This window comes from Lepisosteus platostomus, chromosome 2 (assembly GCF_059453375.1).
Source record: "Lepisosteus platostomus isolate fLepPlt1 chromosome 2, fLepPlt1.hap1, whole genome shotgun sequence".
Classification (NCBI taxonomy): Eukaryota; Metazoa; Chordata; class Actinopteri; order Semionotiformes; family Lepisosteidae; genus Lepisosteus; species Lepisosteus platostomus.
The window spans coordinates 43,831,731-43,851,608 of record NC_142612.1 but is presented as its reverse complement, the minus strand read 5'-3'; the positions used below and the strand labels follow the sequence as shown (position 1 = coordinate 43,851,608).

Sequence of the window (19,878 nt, the reverse complement as noted above, 5' to 3'; positions counted from 1 at the left end):
CCAAAGTGGGTAGTTCCCCGCTGTCATCGGGGGGTCATGATCCAACACGCTCATGACGAACCCTGTGGGGGTCACCGGGGAATCAAGGCCACGTACGACACTATCCAGCAGGTGGCATTCTGGCCTCACATGGGCCAAGACATCGCCGCGTATGTAAAGGGGTGTCTGACGTGTAGCCAGTTCCAACCATCACGGCCCTTGCACCGTGCACCACTCCAGAAAAAGGGCATGACATTCCCCTGGTCCAATCTACAAATGGATTGGGTGGGGCCGCTGGTGAGGTCATCCAGAGGGAACAAATATTTCCTCACTGTTACGTGTGCATTCACAAAATGGATTGAGTGCCTCCCAGCACCCAACGACACGGCAGAGACAACTGCAGTGCTGTTGGTGAACCATGTGTTCAGTCGATGGGGACTCCCCCTGACCGTGGACTCGGATCGGGGAACCCATTTCACAGCTACAGTAATGGCAACCCTGTGGAATATGCTTGGGGTCAAGGCCCAGTTGCATATCTCCTACCACCCTCAATCCTCGGGCCAGGCAGAAAGGGCAAACCGAACGGTGGTTAGTATGCTCAAAAAGTTTGTCTCCACCAACAGTAGGGACTGGGACATTAAGCTGCCCCTGGTTCTGATGGCCATCCGAGCCACGCCCCACTGCTCTACGGGGGTCCCACCTTTTGAGATGATGACAGGTCGGAAGATGACTCTTCCCCTACACTGTCTCTATGGGGTGGAGGACCTGAGCACGACGGGGGCTGCTACGGCCCATCAGTATGTTTCAGACCTGCGAGCACATCTGCAGGCAACCTTTGCTTTTGCCCAGAACAATCTGGGAAGGAGTGCAGAGGGTAGGAAAGCATACTATGACCGAAAGGCAGTTAACCAGGAACTCCAAGTAGGAGACAAGGTCCTGTACTTCCAGTTTGCCAAACCCACAGGGGTGGCCCGGAAGTTCTTACCCAGTTGGACAGGACCCCACGAGATTGTCGATAAGGTATCACCGGTAGCTTATCGAATTCGGATTGAAAAGGGAAGGCAATCTCTGGTTTACAAGTGGGTGCATCGCAACCACCTCCGGTTGTATCGCCCATCTCAAATGGCGCCGGAGGACACAGAATAGGGTTAAAAGTCTAAACCCGATCAAAGAGGGGGGTGCCCCTTTGTAGTTGCAGGTAGTTAGGTACTGTAGTGTAGGTCCTGCTAGGAAAATATATTCAAAAATATAGTGGAACTGTACCATGTGCCTCATCTGTGTTCCAGAATGGGAATCCTAAAACTGCCACGGCTGGTCCTGACAGTACTGTGGATCGCCTCGACACAGCCCCTTGAAGTTGTGGAACCCGGTCCTCCTACCGGCATAGTCCTGCAGGACGCTCCCGGATTGTTGTTAACAAATTGCAGAACATATACTCAGCGAGTGTATGTACGGCTGGACCCACATGATGTGTTTCGGAAGCACATCAGCATGAACAGTAGGGTGTCCTATCATGGTAGGCAGTGGGCTGGGGATACTGTATGGCATGCCCAGCTAGACACTATACACATGCTCCGCCAGCTGAGGAAGGCAACAGTCACCCAGGAGGAGATGACAGGCCTCAGCCGCCCCAAAAGGTTCTTGGGGGGTCTGATTGCTGCGGCCTCCGCCGTGGGTTCGCTATTTTCAGCGGGTCTGTTTGCTGCTAACACTGTCACCCTGACCACCCTGAGAAGGCAGGTGTCTGGGTTACGTAAGGAAATGCCAGAAATTTATGACAAGCTGTATCAACAGCAGCAGCGGCTGGAAAGCCTAGGGAAAACCTTACAGGGCACAATTTTAGCAGTAAACCTTCATGCAGCACTGTTAAATAACACCCTCCACACCGTGGGCAGGATTGTCGACGTGTTACAGTGGGACTATGCTTATGTGCAACAGGTCAGAATGCTGATGCAGGATCTGCTTAGGGAGCTTAGTGCCACAGTAACTAGCCTAGCCATGGGACAGATTCCAACCTACTTGGTTCCACTGTCCTTAGTAGAAGAAGTACTGAAGACAACCACTTCCGAGATGGTGCAGCCATTGCAAGTACATCTTGCATACAGTCTAGGCAGTGCCATTCCCATACATGTCAACCCCGAAGCCAAGGAAATAGGTTTCCTGTTGAACCTTCCCATCGTGAGTAGCAAGGATATCTATAGACTCAAGTCTATATTGAACGTTGGCTTCTGGAAGGGGGACATGCATGTGAAGTTGACCACCCCACCGCTCGTAGCTTACCAGGAGGATGATCCGAATTTGTACCTTGTTCCAAACCTGGAACTGTGTATATCAACCAAGGATATCCACTGGGTATGCCCAAGTAAGCCATTCCTTAGGGACACAACTCAGAGGTTGTGTGGTATCAGAAAGGGGGCTGCCACTGAAAAGTGTAAAGCCACAGTGACGAGCAAACGTGAGGTTAACGAACCCCAGGTTGAGCAGGTGGGAAAGACATGGCTGGTCAGCACACCACAGTTAACGGTTACAATAACCTATGACAGACATGATACAGCTACCGAAGTGCAGCTACCCAACCAAACAGTTTTTCTACAAGTTCCTGAAGGAGCTATAGTGCATCTCAACGATTTAGCACTGTATCACCTGGAGTCAGAACTGTATGAAACGGAACTCGAGATTGTGGACGCTTTCAGAGGACACAGCGTTGACTTGGATGAGAGAATCCAAGAGACCGTAAGTCTTGAGGGTGTACAGGTAGTCGAATTTGTTCTCAACGACACAAACTTAAAAACTACACTGGTAGGTCCCAAGCACAGTCGTTGTGGATCCTCTGGGGCGCTAGGAACAGTAAACGTGGTCATCTTGACACTGCTGCTGGGTAGCTGGATCATGGCTGGGGTAATGTTTTGGATGCTGTTCTCTTGTATCAAAGCCTTGCGGGGTAGTTTGAATGAGACAAAGGGAGCAATGGTTTATCACCGAAATCAGGTAACCACGCCCAAGCGTCTGCCTGCTGCAGAGCTATCCGATACTGATAGTGAACTGCCGGAAGTTTAAGGCCACTTTTAAAGGTGATATGTAAAATAATGTTTTTATTATTGTTATAGAGAAACATGATCAGATTTTCCCCGGTTCAGAAAAAAAGATCTAAAGTATACTAGTTTGTCACTAGTGTACTTTTAATACAGTCTTTGCTGTGCTCTAGAGGATATTGTGATATTTCGAGCTCTGGTTGAATGATAAGTGTCGCAGTTTAAATAAATTTCGTAGTTGGAAATTATGAAACGCTCTGTTAAAAGCAAGGGAGTTTTTATGTCTGTTGCAGTTTTTTTGAAACTGAATCAGCGCTGAACTTGTTTGAATTGACTGAGCTCCGTTCTGTACCACACAATGATCCCCCCAGAGTCTCTGCCCCGGGTGATTTGTTTTTTTTTGACAGAGGGTAAAAAACTCTCCCTCTCGCTTGCCCCCCCGTGTATTGTCTGTTTTTTTGTGTTGTCCTGTGACAAAACAAGGCTCACCAGATAATGTGAATCGAAACCTGTTTTTCTAGCTTTTAAAGTCTTTTAAACACATAATTATATCTTACATATGAAAAATACATAATATAGCTCCCAAACAAACGCAAACGTGTTTTTAATAAGATGCTTTTATTCGCTCATAATCCGACAATTTCAGGAAGACTAAGGGAGGTCTGGCTTTTTTTCTGGAAAACCATTACTCTGGTCTTGTCCAGATTGACTGTCAGCGCTCAGGTCTGACAGTGCTGCTCCAGCAGTGCCAGGTTCTGCCACAGCCTCTGTTCTGTGGGCGACAGCAGGACCAGGTCGTCTGCAAAGAGTAGGAACTCGATTTCTGTAATTAATGCAGGTCAGTAAATCAAGGTACAAAACAATTATTGCGCCCGGCTCCTCAATGGGCTTTGACGTGCTAATGCATTGGTTTAACAGTCCGGGTGTGGCAATGTATTTTATTATTGTTATAGAGAAACATGATCAGATTTTCCCCAGTTCAGAAAAAAAGATCTAAAGTATACTAGTTTGTTACTCTTCTCATCCCCTCTTTGCTAAATGGCTTTTGGATAGAGTCACATGAAGAGAGAGGTGAAACAACCCTACACAGCCCTGTCGCAGTACACGAATATAATTATATCTTATTAATTTCTTTAGATACGCGATTCTTTTAATACAGTCTTTGCTGTGCTCTAGAGGATCCTTGTGATATTTCGAGCTCTGGTTTAATGATAAGTGTCGCAGTTTAAATAATTTTCGTAGTTAGAAATTATGGAACACTCTGTTAAAAGCAAGGGAGTTTTTATGTCCGTTGCAGTTTTTTTGCAACATGAATATAATTATATCGTTATTAATTTCTTTAGATACGCGATTCCATATTATATTCCCTTTTAATCAAATTCTAGAAGTATGCTTGTTGACTCCGGTATCTCGTTAGTTAAAGACTTCGATGCTTAAAATGTTTAGGGAGAAATGGAATACTGGTGTGTATGTTTTCTTTAAAGTACCGAGACCAGCCATATACTGTATGTTTAAGTTCCAAAATTAATATCGTTTATGGCCTTCACACGCGTTACAGTATGCTCCTATTCTTTTTATGCTCAGCTATTAAGATTTCCCTTCAGTGGTAAAATTCCATATAAATATTCAATACTTAATTGGGCACAGTTAAGACATTAAATATACATATACATACCGTATACAGTACAGTTTGCATACGGTAATATGTTTATGTTTCTAAATCAATCTCTTTTATGAGCATGTGAAAGGCACGGTGAATCGATTCTCAAAAATTACTGTACTTTGCATGATTGGAAACAAATGGGTGATTCCGAAATGCTGTGGTGTTACTTTTACAAAGACGGTCAATGAAAAAAATAATGTGGACCAGGGCAATACTTTCAGTTTACAGCTTGTCCAAGGTCATTCATTATTAATACTATTAGTAATATCTTCGTTAAAGACTTTGATGGCGACAGCTCAAACATGAGAGGTTGAGCTTTATTAGCTCCACCTTGCGGAAATTTCGGATACTATTATTTTGCTAGCGGTATTTACCGGTAACTCGCGGTAGACTGCGTACAGCGTACGGGAAAATAATGCGCTGAAACAGTACAATTAAACACGCTCTGCAGAAAAGGGGACAGTTGTTAGGTCAGCTTCAGTTTTACACGTACAGTACACATTTGATTTCATTAAAATTATGAGGTACCCTGTATCTGCAGGACTCAAGAGGCTCTCAGTCATGTCACTTTGCAGTTGATGTCTCCTAGAGGTTCCTAGATTCTTATTGTAAATAAAAGGAACAGCATACAGTGGGACTTTTTCAAAAACGGGGAACAAATTTCAACATCTGACTGCACCGAGCACACAAATATTGGTTCTAGGCTCCTGAATCACCTTTGGTCCCTGGATCATTGCTTTTAACCATTTACACAAGGTTTTTACTGTAAAGCACTTTCACAGCTCAACATAAATGGACCTTCTGGGGCACAGGCTTTAAAGGAGCTTTTTTAAAAAAACAGACTTTGCCTTTCCTGTTAGCTATTGACAAGCATGCCCTTATTATGGGGATATCCTTCTAAACATTGGAGAAATAACTCTAGAAGTTCAATTAAAACAGAAATGCTTCAAATCACTTGGGATACAACAAAAAAGTGGTGTATTATAAAGTGTGTTAAAAATGTAGCTAGTTTGTTTTCATACCTTAGATTATAATAAAACCTCACCATTTAACACCAACAGGTGTTTTCTTGAAGTCTGCTAGCTTCAAAGTTTATGGTTTGGCTTTTGTGTATAATGATAGTGAACTGCATTGGAAATGTAGGAAAGTAAGCATTAATAAGCAGGAAAATTAAACCAAGAAACACCTAAAGTACTGGACTATATTGCAGATAAACTACCGAACTAAATAGGTTTAGTTTTTACAGGACATCACAAAGAAATAGGATGGTATAATTCTTATAATTGCTTAGTGATTGTATTTGGAAGATTATGAACTAAACAGACTTCAGGGATGCCAGTGGATCATTGCGCTATTAGGAATTATTCCAAAAATCAAGTGACCTCTTTGCTGTAGTATTTTTAGTATTATTTATTTAGTATTAATAAAGAATAGATTTATTAAAGTCGTGCGATGTGTAAGCGGGATATGTAAAATAATGTAAAATAAAGTTTTTTATTATTGTTATAGAGAAACATGATCAGATTTTCCCTGGTTCAGAAAAAAGACGATTAAAATCTGTAATCTTTCCACTTGTACCGTATGTCATCGGACATTAACGAGTACAACCCCCCTCTCTGCGGGAGTGCTGGCTGTGACGAATTAAACCGGTTTCAAAGGTATTTTCAAAGTAGGAAGTACAGTGTTAACTAGTTAAGAAAGCTAGGCTCCTCAATGAAATCGCTTTAACATGCTAATGCGTTGGTGTAACAGTCCGGGCGTGGCAAGCTTCCAATGTCATCTTGACTCGATTGGAAGACAATGAACATATTCTAGCCCTAAATGAATTAATAGCAAACATGGTTTACATAAAATACATTTTTCCAAGAAAGTTTATAATAATACGATCTATAGTTGAAATCTGAGCCTAAATATAAAGAAAAAGCATTTTCAGAGAGCAATCACGCTGTGTTTATGTAGAAAAAGCGACTAGGTTTATGAGCAATCTAATTACCTATTCGCTTAAAATGCTATATAAAATAAAGTTTATTTAAAGATGAATGATAAGCGTCGCAGCTTAAATAATTTTTGTAGTAGGGCTTGGACAGATTCCAAGTGCATTTTTGCAATTTAAGTTGCATTGTCCAATGTGCTGCTGTCATACAGTTTAGAATACAGTAAGTCTAAACTGTATCAGCTTTATTTATGGGTTGCAATTTAGAAAAAGTCAAAAACCGCACTCAAAATGCAATTTAGAGCTTTCTGGCAAGAGGAGACAGCCAAATTAATTATGTAACATGCCACTGTTTGTGCATGAACAAAGTTATACTGCAATTTTCCTTAGATACGCGATTAAAAAAAATATTTTTTTTGAATCCCCGGCGGAACACATTCCATAAGAATCAGCGCTTTTATACAGTATATCACCTTTAAACACATATATTTAAACACGCGTTTACGATTTAAATCAAAACGCGATTCAAATCAATATAAATGTTTATTTTGTAACGCATAGGTGACTATTCATTGTTATTAAAAAGACTTAAATTCGATCATGTTGTGATATTTAGAAATATAAATTTGTTTGGTGCAAGTGAGGTTTTATTTAATCTCTGACCAAGGGAAATGTTTCATTTTTTCAAATAAATGTTTGTTAAAAAATAAAGTCATAGTTCCATGGGAGTCAGAAACCTAACCTACAGCGCCACTGGCGCGGTCACATGGTGAGTGCTGAAAAGGCACTACAGAAACATTATCGACAGACAATGTACAGGTTTGATAAAGCTATAAAATAATGTAATTAGGCACAGAACAAGTTTACAGCACAGTACAATAATAAATGCTGACAATGACTTTAGAAGCATAAATTACCTTACACTCAATTTAAACACAAGCTGTCTTTAGCCCTCTAAGCTGGTTCATACAGAAATGTAGAGTTCCAGGCTCAGAACACACAGCTTCATTAGCGAATACATATGCAGGACAACTAGAGAAGACGTTTTACAGAGGATGGATTTTTAGAAACATCCCATCAGTGACATCACTGAAGTCAACTCCTAGGTACTGTAACTGTCGTGTGGATAGTTTCACAAGAATCAGACAAAGGTTTAAGCATCGCTTGTTCTAGATAAAACTGCAAAAAAAAACAACAACCCATAATGTACTTCTTTGCGGCTCTGTTTGCCCAAATCATATATTCACAACGTGACATTAGAAAATAATATTACGTAACCAAAATCCGCAATATGGAAACAGAACCTGTGTAATTGTTGACAGATAATGTACTCGTAACATTTTTACAAGACGAACTACAACATTTAAAAAATGACTTGTACAGATGCAGCCATTCAAAATGGGTGAGGTATTTCGCGGCATACCCCGGTGGACGTGTCGCGGTATCACGCAGTTCACGTGTGTCACGTGACTAACTATCCGGCGTCGCCTTGTAAAACCGCCAGGGGGAGCTTAACCTTTCATGTACAGCATTTGAGCCTTTAATTTTGAACTGTGTATTACAGCATGTTAATCATCAGTCATTAAAATGTTGGTATATTTTATGAAAGCAAGATTGCTCAGTTGGACAAAAGTACACAACCTACCTTTATCAGAAATATTTACGCATCAAAGCCTTTACTGAAGATATTATTAATAGTATTAATAATGGATGACTTTGGACAAGCTGTATACTCAAAGTATAATTTCTTTAGCACATTTGTACAAGCACTTGGAATCTGTCCAAGCCATACTTTGTCAGGCATTTTGTTTTACTTCAACGGGCATAAAAACTTCCTTGCTTTTAACAGGGCGTTTCATAATTTCTAGCTACGAAAATGATTTAAAATGCGAGACCTATCATTCAACTAGAGCTTAAAATATCACAAGGAAAAATACACACCGGTATTCCATTTCTCCCTAAACATTGTAAGCTTCGAAGTCTTTAACTAACGTGATACCGGAGTCAACAAGCATACTTTTAGAATTTGATTAAAAGGGAATATAATATGGAATCGCGTATCTAAAGAATTTAATAACGGTATGATTATATCCGTGTACTGCGACAGGGCTGTGTAGGGCTGTTTCGCCTGCCTGATAATGCGAGCTGTCTTGTAGCCTACCGGTTTAGGTGCATGACTACCAACTGGCAGGTTGTGTGTTTGAATCCAGCTGGTGCTGGACTTTTATTTTAACAATGATTTCTTCGAAAAAATAGGTAAGCGATATTATGGACAATCAATTGACTTTTATATTTCAAAATATCGCAACATGATCGATATTTGCGATATTTTGAACATATCTTCCCTTCTGACAGCGGTTCCTGCTTCTATTGTGTGTGTGTGTGCAACAGTAAATTTTTATAGAGAAATGGAGGCTGGACAGTATGCGTTACAATATAAACATTTATATTGATTTAAATTTTCTGTGCCTAGTCACATTATTTTATAGCGTTTTAATTGCGTTATTAAATCCGGTGGTGCTGTGTTAGTTTCCTGACTCACATTATTTAAACTGCGACACTGATCATTCATCTCTAAATAAACTTTATTTTATATAGCGTTTTAAGCGAATAGGTAATTAGATTGCTCATAAACCTAATCGCTTTTTCTACATAAACACAGCGTGATTGCTCTCTGAAAATGCTTTTCCTTTATTTTTAAAGTAGGCTCAGATTTCAACTATAGATCGTATTATTATAAACTTTCTTGGAAAAATGTATTTTATGTAAACCATGTTTGCTATTAATTCATTTAGGGCTAAAATACGTTCATTGTCTTCCAATCGAGTCGAGTTGACATTGGAAGCCTGCCACACCCGGACTGTTAAACCAATGCATTAGCACGTCAAAGCCCATTGAGCCAGTATTGGCTTTAGTATTCCCCCCTTCTCCCCTCAATTCAATTCAATTCAAGGTGTTTTATTTGCATGACAGATGGGTACAAGCAGTGTTGGGTATGTATATTGTAATGCTTACGACAGACAGCCACCAGAGCAGCGCACCAAGGGAGCGTCTGCATTTATAACTTAGTTTTTAAAATTAGTCAAGCTTAGTGCCTGAGCATACTGCAACGTGAAGTCCATAAACGATATTAATTTTGGAACTTAAACATACAGTATATGGCTGGTCTCGGTACTTTAAAGAAAACATACACACCAGTATTCCATTTCTCCCTAAACATTTTAAGCATCGAAGTCTTTAACTAACGCGATACCGGAGTCAACAAGCATACTTTTAGAATTTGATTAAAAGGGAATATAATATGGAATCGCGTATCTAAAGAATTTAAAGACCAGACAATCGCAAACTCGTTTTCAATAAAATTATTTTATTCATTCAGCAGTTTGTGAGAGGGACATCCAGCAGGGAGAGACACACACACCGGTTTTTTTTCTTGTCTAACAGGAATGTTTTGAATGTGGACAGACTGTTAGACAAGAGGAAAAGACCGCCTCCTCCTACGAAGCATTTCGTTGATCCGATCACGAATTCTTTTCCAGTCGTACGCAGCAAGGGTTGAGAATCTCCGATTCACCATCGTACTAATGGTTTCCCGGAGATTGCAAGGCAAGGCACTTTTGCCTCTGGACCCATCGAAATTTACAGACGTGGTCCACCCCCAGTAAATTTCAAAAGTCACAAGATTTCGAAACACGAGGGCGGCGTAGCGGTCGGCTCTTGCTTTCCCGTCTATGCCGATGCACTGCAAGTACAACCCCCCCTCCATCTCCTAGGTGATGGGTAGCAGTTGGACATCTGGGAGAATTATTCGTCCCACTGGCGTCTGTGAATTCCGCTGTGCTTCCTGGGGGGAGATAGCCGGCGGGGACAGCATCAACAGATTCCTGCGCGGTGGTGAACTGAGAGGCCGGGATGGAGTGTCCTGAGGCGGTGTGTGCTCTGCGGGGAGCTTCCGCCAGGCATTGCAACCTGCGCGGCGGGGAGAGGCACTTTTCGGGAGACAGCTGCTCAACTGTTTGACTGCTGGAACATACTGTCTCCTTCCTCTGCATTTTCAGGAGTGTCTCTAGCCTCCCAATCCTCCCCAGTAATGCATCGTCCTGCTCCCGCTGCTGCCGAAATGTCTCCATACAGGTGCTGCTTCTACAGGTTGGCACCCTGGCCAGTGGCCGAGAGCAGAGACCCACGGCCTGTGGCAAAATAACATAATTCATGTAAGAAATAAAGTCACACAGTAGTATTCATCAGTCGCGGAACAGAAGTCAAAATAAACTTTTCTTTTTTTCCGTCTTACGGCTTTCTTTTTTACTGTCCTGGTGGTAGATCATTTCGCCCGTGCGGTGTTTTCTTGAAGAACAGGCTACGAAGAAATAATTATAATTGAATTTAAAATTCAAAACGGCAATAATACCTTGTAATATGCGCTGTAATCGCGTATTTAAGATGAAGTCTGCTGTATCTGCTTACCCTTCGCTCTTTGGAAGCTGGGGTGGCAGAAGCACCCCGTCTCTACGGTGAGGTGCGCTGACAGCTGTGTGGTGTGGCGCAGTTGTGGCCTGGCACGGTGAAGTGCGCTGGCAGCTGTGTGATGCAGTGGTGGCCGGGCACGGTGAGGTGCGCTGACAGCTGTGTGGTGTGGCGCAGTTGTGGCCTGGCACGGTGAAGTGCGTGGTCGGTACCCGAATACCACTGCATCACACAGCTGCCAGCGCACCTCACCGTGCCAGGCCACCACTGCGTCACATAGCTGCAAGTGCACCTCACCGTGCCAGGCCACAACTGCGCCACACCACACAGCTGTCAGCGCACCTCACCGTAGTAATTTTGAAAGTCACTGAGACATCAGGTACTACTGTTGTATTTATGAAAAAGAAACAAAACAAAAAACATACTAACAACTGTGCCATCCTACTCCTTAGTTAATACATTTTATTATTCATAAACAGTTAACATTGTTAGCAAAATATTTTGAATTATATTTAACCCTATTTTTTCTTTAGTTTTGTATTTAACTTATTATATGATAGTCAGACTTAATGTATATTTGAACAATGAAAATATATTTTTACAAGATTTTACATTAAGCACTTAAAATTAATATGGTTAATAATAGTAAACTGTAACATGCTGTAACAAGATCGGTTAAACTGCGAAGAAAATGCTTTCAGAGAAAATGTTTCAGGTGTGAAGAACATAGATCTCCAATGCAATTTCAACCAAACCTGTTCCCACACACCCTGCCCCCACTACCATTAGAATATACACAAACATTTTAGCGTTTCATTCTGAGTAGAAGACCCTCACACCTGAAGAGTGCTGGCTGTGACGAATTAAACCGGTTTTACAGGTTTCAATCACAGACCATGTGACATGGGACTCAGTAAACTAAAACACAGCGCCACTGGATTTGATAATACCTAACCAAAATCCGCAATATGGAAACAGAACCTGTGTAATTGTTGATAGATGATGTACTCGTAACATTTTTTCAAGACGAACTACAACATTTAAAAAATGACTTGTATGTACTTGATATCTCTAATCAATCCACGGGTTCCAGCACAAAACGAAACTAAAACGCATACCGTTTCGCGCTTCTTATTAGTTGCTCAAAAGTAATTTGACCGTATGAAATGCATAATATAAACCTAGAAACATATACGTGAGCAGTACTTAAGCACTGTAGTATCGGTGTTAAGACATGCCTCTCAAATACTGTAAATCAAGTTAAAAATATCTCAAGACCGATTCTGGTTGTAATGAAACCATGTTTCGTGTATGTTTTCTTTTTCATCTTGAAATAACTCATTTCTAAATACCTTTTTCACTGTTAACATCTTGCAGCAACTTTGCGACAAAATATACACTCTGACAGTTCATCCTGCTACCAACATTAAATAAAACAAATCTTAAGATTTCTATATTTATGTCTTTATTTAGTGGTTTCATTCGAAGCTTACAATGTTTAGGGAGAAATGGAATACTGGTGTGTATTTTTTTCTTTAAAGTACCGAGACCAGCCATATACTGTATGTTTATGTTAAGATTTCCCTTCAGTGGTAAAATTAGATATGAATATTCAATACTTAAACGGCCACAGTTAAGACATTAAATATCCGTATACATATTGTATACAGTACAGTTTGCATACGGTAATATGTTTATGTTACGCGATTAAAAAATAAATAAATAAAACTGAAAGGTCCAGCACCAGCTAGATTCGAACACACAACCTGCCAGTTGGTAGTCACGCACCTAGACCAGTAGGCTACAAGACAGCTCGCATGAACATGCAGGCGAAACAGCCCTACACAGCCCTGCCACAGTACACGGATATAATTATATCGTTATTAAATTCTTGAGATACGCGATTCCATATTATATTCCCTTTTAATCAAATTCTAAAAGTATGCTTGTTGACTCCGGTATCACGTTAGTTAAAGACTTCGAAGCTTACAATGTTTAGGGAGAAATGGAATACTGGTGTGTATTTTTTTCTTTAAAGTACCAAGACCAGCTATATACTGTATGTTTACGTTCCAAAATTAATATCGTTTATGGCCTTCACACTCGTTACAGTATGCTCCTATTCTTTTTATGCTCAGCTACTAAGATTTCCCTTCAGTGGTAAAATTCAATATCTACAACGGGCACAGTAAAGACGTTTACAGTAAGTCTTTCTACGACAGACCAACGGACCACGAGTGCCCCTGTCGGTCAACCAATCACGTACCGCGGTATTTTGCGTCATCGCGCGTCAGGATGCACGACGCCGTAGCCAATTACCTCCGGTACGTGTCTGTACCGCGCACTTTGAATGGCTGCATCTGTATGTACTTGATATCTCTAATCAATCCACTGCACTGCATTAAAACAAAACGAAAACTAAAATGGTACTCCATATTTTCAGCTGGAAGAAAAAGATATGGAGTCTGACAGTACATCATATAGGACTAGCAAATCAGATAAAAGGTATTGAAAAACATTACTGAAGATACTGTAAACAGAATCTATCTACATTATGAATTGAACAATACTACAAATGTGAAGTGCCATGAGTCGCAGCAGCCAAGCACTGAAAAAATGTCAATTTTTTACATTGTAGTTAGTCAATGGTCACAGTGATAGCATGATATTAACACAACATCGTTAACACCTAGACTACTCCTAGACTATGGTAGCTTTTTTACTGAAATATCATGACAACAAAAGGTCTAGTTATTAATAATATCATACAACTTGTTACACCCACGGCATCACAGTTCCTTTAAGAAGGCGTAGACTCTGCTCAAGCACATAAACACTCAGCTTCCCCGTTCTGCACCACACCCCCCGCACTTCCCTATTTCAGGAAGTCCTTGTGTCTGGTATTCAGCTTTTGAGCTAAGGACTGTTTCTGATCACGTTTTTGGACTCTGTTTGGCTTTGGTTTCTATTTTCCCTTTTGTGAGTATGATCTTGGAATTCACCCTTGACAACGGCTCTTGGATTACATTTTGGGCTTTGTTTTACTCGCTGCCTCAATCTGTAAACTCTGCCAAGGATCTGTCTTGCTATTTCTTCCCTTACTCAGACGTAAAACAAGTTTCAAGTTCAAGTTTCAAGTTTATTGTCATTACACTCATATACTGTACATGGTATATGGTATATCGAAATGCTATTTAGCTAGCTCTCGGACATAAGTAGTACAAAGAGAAAAAAAACAACAACAATACAATTGTGTAGCAAAAGAAAGACAGAGACAACAGGCAGTGTGCAAAAAACAACAACAGACAATGTGCAAAAAAACAACAACAGGCAATGTGCAAAAAAAACAACAACAGGCAATGTGCAAAACAACAAAAAGGTAACAGGTTATGTGCAAAAATATGCATCAACAGAATAAAATAAAGGGATAGAAATTATGGGGAGTGAGCTTTTGACATGAATGTTATAGGTAGATTTTCAATGTGTGTTTGGGTTTTTGGTAAGAAAGGAAGAAGGAACTGTGAGGTTCAGATCATAAATGAGAGGTGAGGTGAGAGTGAGAGTGAGAGAGGCTGGAAATTTAACAGTTTGATAGTGCGGGGGTAAAAACTGTCTCTGAGTCTGGTAGTCCGGGCCCGAATGCTCCGGTACCGTTTTCCAGATGGTAGCGGATCATAAAGTCTGTAGCTGGGGTGTGTGGGGTCTTTGATTATGCTTAGAGCTTTCCTCAAGCACCATCTGTCATAAATTTCCTGGATAGATGGGAGGGTAACCCCAGTGATGGACTGGGCAGTTTTCACCACCCGCTGTAGGGCTTTGCGGTCAGCAGCACTGCAATTGCCATACCAAACTGTGATGCAGCCTGTCAGTGTGCTTTCTGTAGTGCATCTGTAAAAGTTAGTGAGGATCTGGGGACATATCTTAGCCTTCTTCACCGTCTTAGGAAATACAGGCGCTGTTGCGCTTTCTTGAGCAGACAGGTGGTATTGAGAGACCATGTGAGGTCCTCGGTGATATGGACACTAAGGAAATTAAAGTTACTGACCCTTTCCACTTCAGTCCCATTGATGTGGATAGGGGCATGTCCGGTTTGCAGTTTCCTGAAATCAACGAATCAACGTAATCAACGCTCCTTGGTTTTGCTGACATTGCTCCTTGGTTTTGCTCCTTGGTTTTGCTGACGTTGAGGGTGAGGTTGTTGTCATCACACCATGTTGTAAGGAGATTGACCTCCTCCCTGTAGGCCCTCTCATCATTGTCTGTGATCAGACCTACAACTGTGGTGTCATCGGCAAACTTGATGATGGAGTTGGTGTTGTGTTTGGCCTTACAGTCGTGGGTATAGAGGGAGTAGAGCAATGGACTAAGCACACACCCCTGGGGGACCCCAGTGTTCAGAGTAACTGTGCTGGAGGTGTGGTTTCCAAGCCTGACAGCCTGAGGTCTGCCTGTCAGAAAATCCCGAATCCAGTTGCAAAGGGTGGTGTTGAGACCCAGTGCACTGAGTTTCTTGACTAGTTTCTCTGGGATGATAGTGTTAAATGCTGAACCGAAGTCGATGAATAGTAGTCTTGTGTATGTGTTCTTTTTGTCCAGATGGGATAGGGCCGTGTGTGTGGCAATGGGGATTGCGTCATCTGTGGATCTGTTTGACCGGTAGGCAAACTGGTACAGGTCCACTGTGTTTGGGATGGTGTCCTTAATGTACTTCATGACCAGCCTCTCGAAGCACTTCATGATGACAGGTACTAAAGAAGGAGACCAGCTTGGTTCTCCTGTGCCGCTCCTGGAAGGCTGAGTGAGGTCACAACCTCTCCCAAAAAGATGCTATATCTCAGAAATGAAAGCAGCAATAACCAGCACAAACAGAGCATATTGTGCAATTAAAGATAAAAGATTGTCAAACTAATTTCGTATTTTCAATACAGTCTATTTAAAATAGAACAGGAAGAATTTTCTTCACAGCATGTATCATATTGTAGTTTTTAAATACTGGCCACGTGAGCCAAATACTTCAGCAAAACACTACAATTCCCAATGTGCCACACATGAGAATCACATGAAGTCATATCTACAGATATCCAAACTGTAAAGTACATCAACTACAGTAAAGTACTAATAAGCATCATTCTTGCTGACTGCCTTAATCTAGATGCCATTACTTTCCTGATTAGCACAGGAAAGCACAAATGAGTTAATAAACATTTAATAATTTAACAATTTGTGTGAAAGCCACATGGAGCTGTAGTACATTAAGGATTCACTTCACCACTTGGAAGTTTCACAGAGCAGTTCAGTCCTGCAGCAGATTATTTGAAAAAAAAAACGAAACATGGTGCTGTTTGTTGGGAAGCATCAGTATGCTAATTCACAACTCACATTCTGGGTGGCTTCTGTTGTACTATTATAATGCTAAAGTGTAACACTACATAGTGTATACCAGAGGTCAGCAACCTTTCAGAAGGGGAATGCCAACAGCTAATTCAATTATTTTCCAGATTTGTGTGCCACTGATATTTTTTTAATGTGAATAATAATCACACATACATTTCGATTAATAAACATTTAATGTTAAATATAAAAATATCTGAAAATAATAAATGAATGTGCATCTCTTACGATTTAGTGTTATCTTGCCCTTGCTTTCCCTTGCTGAGTTCACCAATCTCAGGCTGATAGTTTGAGACTTTAAGTACCACACAGATCTCTTGTGTTCAGTTGTCAAATAGCTGCAGGAGGAACAAAAAACTGACTTCATGTATGCAAATTCCTGTTCACAGAGTTATGTTGATACAAATGCTGAAAAAGTCCCAGGTCATGATCTTTTAAACATCAGTGGTTTCAGAACTCTCTGTATGTTTTCCTCACAAAGTTATTGATATTTAAAAAGTAGGCATTTAAATAAAAAAGTGAAACTTCTGAAAAAAATCACGAATCATCCTCAACAAACTGCAAGATGCTTGATATCTCTAGGTGGTTTCACTTAGACGCTATTGGATTTTTAAAAATGAAAATCAAGCAAATATGAACTTCAAGCTAACTTAACTGCAGTGCATATGAAAATTCTTAACACCCATTCAGTGAAGCACTGAAAAATCCATGTTGCTGGTGTCAAAGCTATCTGATTTAATCAGAAAAGAACAAATTTGAGCAAAATGTTGGAAATCCTGAAATCTGACAGAAATTTCTGATGCCAGTTCTCACATATACACTCCAAACTAAGCAACATGGATTGTGTAATGTTTTAAAAGTGATCTTATATGTTGGACATATTGTAAAATTTAGGTGGTAATGTCCCAAGAAAAAATGACATGTTTTGCATGAAATGCCTTTGATCTGCACCCTAAAGACCTAAAGGAGGTTAAGTTCATTTATATGCGTGGTAATGTTGGCTAGAAACATTCGTTTTGCAACCTGTTTTATTGTGTAGTTCAGGGTAGTTTTTATCTTTTTCTGACAAAAAAAGATCTTGATTGTATTAAGACAGTCCAAAAAGTGTGCCAAAACAACATTTACAATATTAAATGTAAATTTAATATTGTAAATTAAATATAGTGCTTTACAATTTTTGACTTTACACTTAAGTGTGAAAAATGTAATCAGCAGCATGATAACGAATTGTGAGCTCTACTGTGAAAACAACAGGCTAACCCCACTAAAACTAACGCAGTAAATAAACCAAATAAATTATTATTTTATGCCAAAGAGATTGGATGGGTAGAGAATTACAGAACAACCAAGCATAGTTTTTATTGTTTTTTAGCATAATTTCTTTGTGGGTTATTAAATTTTTTATGTACATGCTATTAAAAATCCCTATCCATGCGAATAATGGCATGTGTGCTGTAGGTTGTCAACCCCTGGTGTATACTATTCATTTGCTGTTGTCTGACTGATGAAAATCTAATCACCACTGTAAACTGACACTTTCTGCACATTCAGATTTCCTTCCCACTCTGAACTGCAGTTCTTCTCACTTTGAAGAGAGTGGAAATGTCTGATTGCACCAAGGAACGCAGAGTGATCCTGATGCATTACTTTTTTACAGTACTTTAGAATTAATTGCCTTTAGCACAATGTAAAGGACCTCCAGCTATTTTTCAATACCATCCTCTGCACCCATTGCTTACCCCGCCCCACACACACACATAACCTGGAAGCTTTAATTTCTAAGCAAAATCCCACAAGTAAAAAATTTTACTTTTTTTTTTCACTGTTGTTATTAATAGCATAATGTCTTCAGAAACTATGAAGTCGAGATGCAAGATATGTGATCAGCATTTTGCTATTTATTTATAACAACTCTTCCCATTACTCCCCATGTTTCAGTGACTTCAGATAAAATGGACAACTAAAATTTGGAAATTCCCTTTTGAAGAATATATACTGTAGATTGGGTATCAGATGTGCTGCCTTGGGAACAGTGAAATTTGACCAGGCAAAGCATAGATAATTCTAAACATCTTTTACAAAAGAGAAACCTATTTTTTATCTTGTTATATTTTTCTGTGAACATCATAGTTCAAAGTTTTTTTGAAGTATGAAATTTGCTTCAATTATTTAAATGCCACAGTCCAACAGGTCTTAAGGGTTTTACATTATCACTTCCTTAAGACATGAATAAAGGGGTCACCTGTCTTAACGTTTGAATTGTTTTTTTCAATTAGCTCATTAAGAGCATTTAAGCGAAGGAAAAGTAAAAAACCTTGTGTCTCCATATATCTGGAGCTGAGGAATGCCATGCATCAAGAATTTATTGTAAATACACAGTATGCTCTGTACGTTTCTGCATTATCTAAAGGTAAAAGGGCATAACAGTCTTTAAGATGCATGAACCGAGGCTTTAAAATCAATTTGGATTAAGATGGTTATAATGATATAGATCTCATGTAAAGAATGCATACATTGTTATTATAAAAAAAGTTCACTCTATGCATGTTAATGACGTTTGCAAGTTAGGTCACTGCTAATTTCCAAATGTCACTCAATGCATTCAAATCTCTGCATTACATAATGGGATGACGTTTTTTCAAAGATACCTGTACCTAGACAAATGAACACTACAATACTTATAAAGTCATAGGAGCACATTCATAGGAAAGCTATAGATAATAGGTGAATTTTCTTTCTCTCATTAAATTTAACTTTCAAAATTAAAAAAACATAATATATTTTTGGATATTATTTGCTACATTTGCTGTATTTTTCCCTCAAAATATAAATGAAAAAAAAAACAGTTTAGTGAAAAACATATGACATACAGGAGTGAATATTTTTTTACTATTTTGCATTTTTGAGATACATTTCTTTAGCAGATTTTTCTGTCTTACAGAGTGAGTGCACTGCACATTTCTGCAGTGGATGTGTAAATAATTTCTTCTTTCAGGATTTGAAAAAATGTATGATTGAGACTCAAATACTTTAAAAAGGAGGATATAATTACTTTTCATGTACATGGAGTTATCTCTCATGATAAATAAGACACATAATAAAAATGGTGCATAGAGATGTCTTACACTTTAATTAAGTGTTACCATGAGTTTTGAAGTACCAGGAATTTTAACTGTTTAAATAAGTGAAAGGATATCTTTTTTATTGAGCCTCTAATGTTTTTCAAGTGTACGAGTTCTGCTAGATGCTTAAGTAACACATGTTTCTCACAAAAAGAGTTAATTAAAAATGCACACCTCGCTGAATATTCTTAGCACCATTTAGTGCACCATCTAAACCTGATGGCAAATCTGCTGTTATTTTATTAAACTTATGTAAAGGTGAAGCGCTGCAAATTGGTTTTAGCACTTTAT

General features: G+C 39.7%; 1 protein-coding gene across 1 annotated transcript in view; it reads left to right on the top strand.

Annotated features, from left to right (window-relative positions):
- LOC148676374 (uncharacterized) overlaps positions 1-19,878 on the top strand; it is a 38,498-nt gene that overhangs the window by 4,893 nt on the left and 13,727 nt on the right. Inside the window, exon 3 of the mRNA XM_088644324.1 lies at positions 1,266-2,481. Within this exon, the coding sequence (XP_088500450.1) occupies positions 1,267-2,481 (1,215 nt within the window). The 5' untranslated portion in view covers position 1,266. The remainder of the gene's footprint in view (positions 1-1,265; positions 2,482-19,878) is intronic.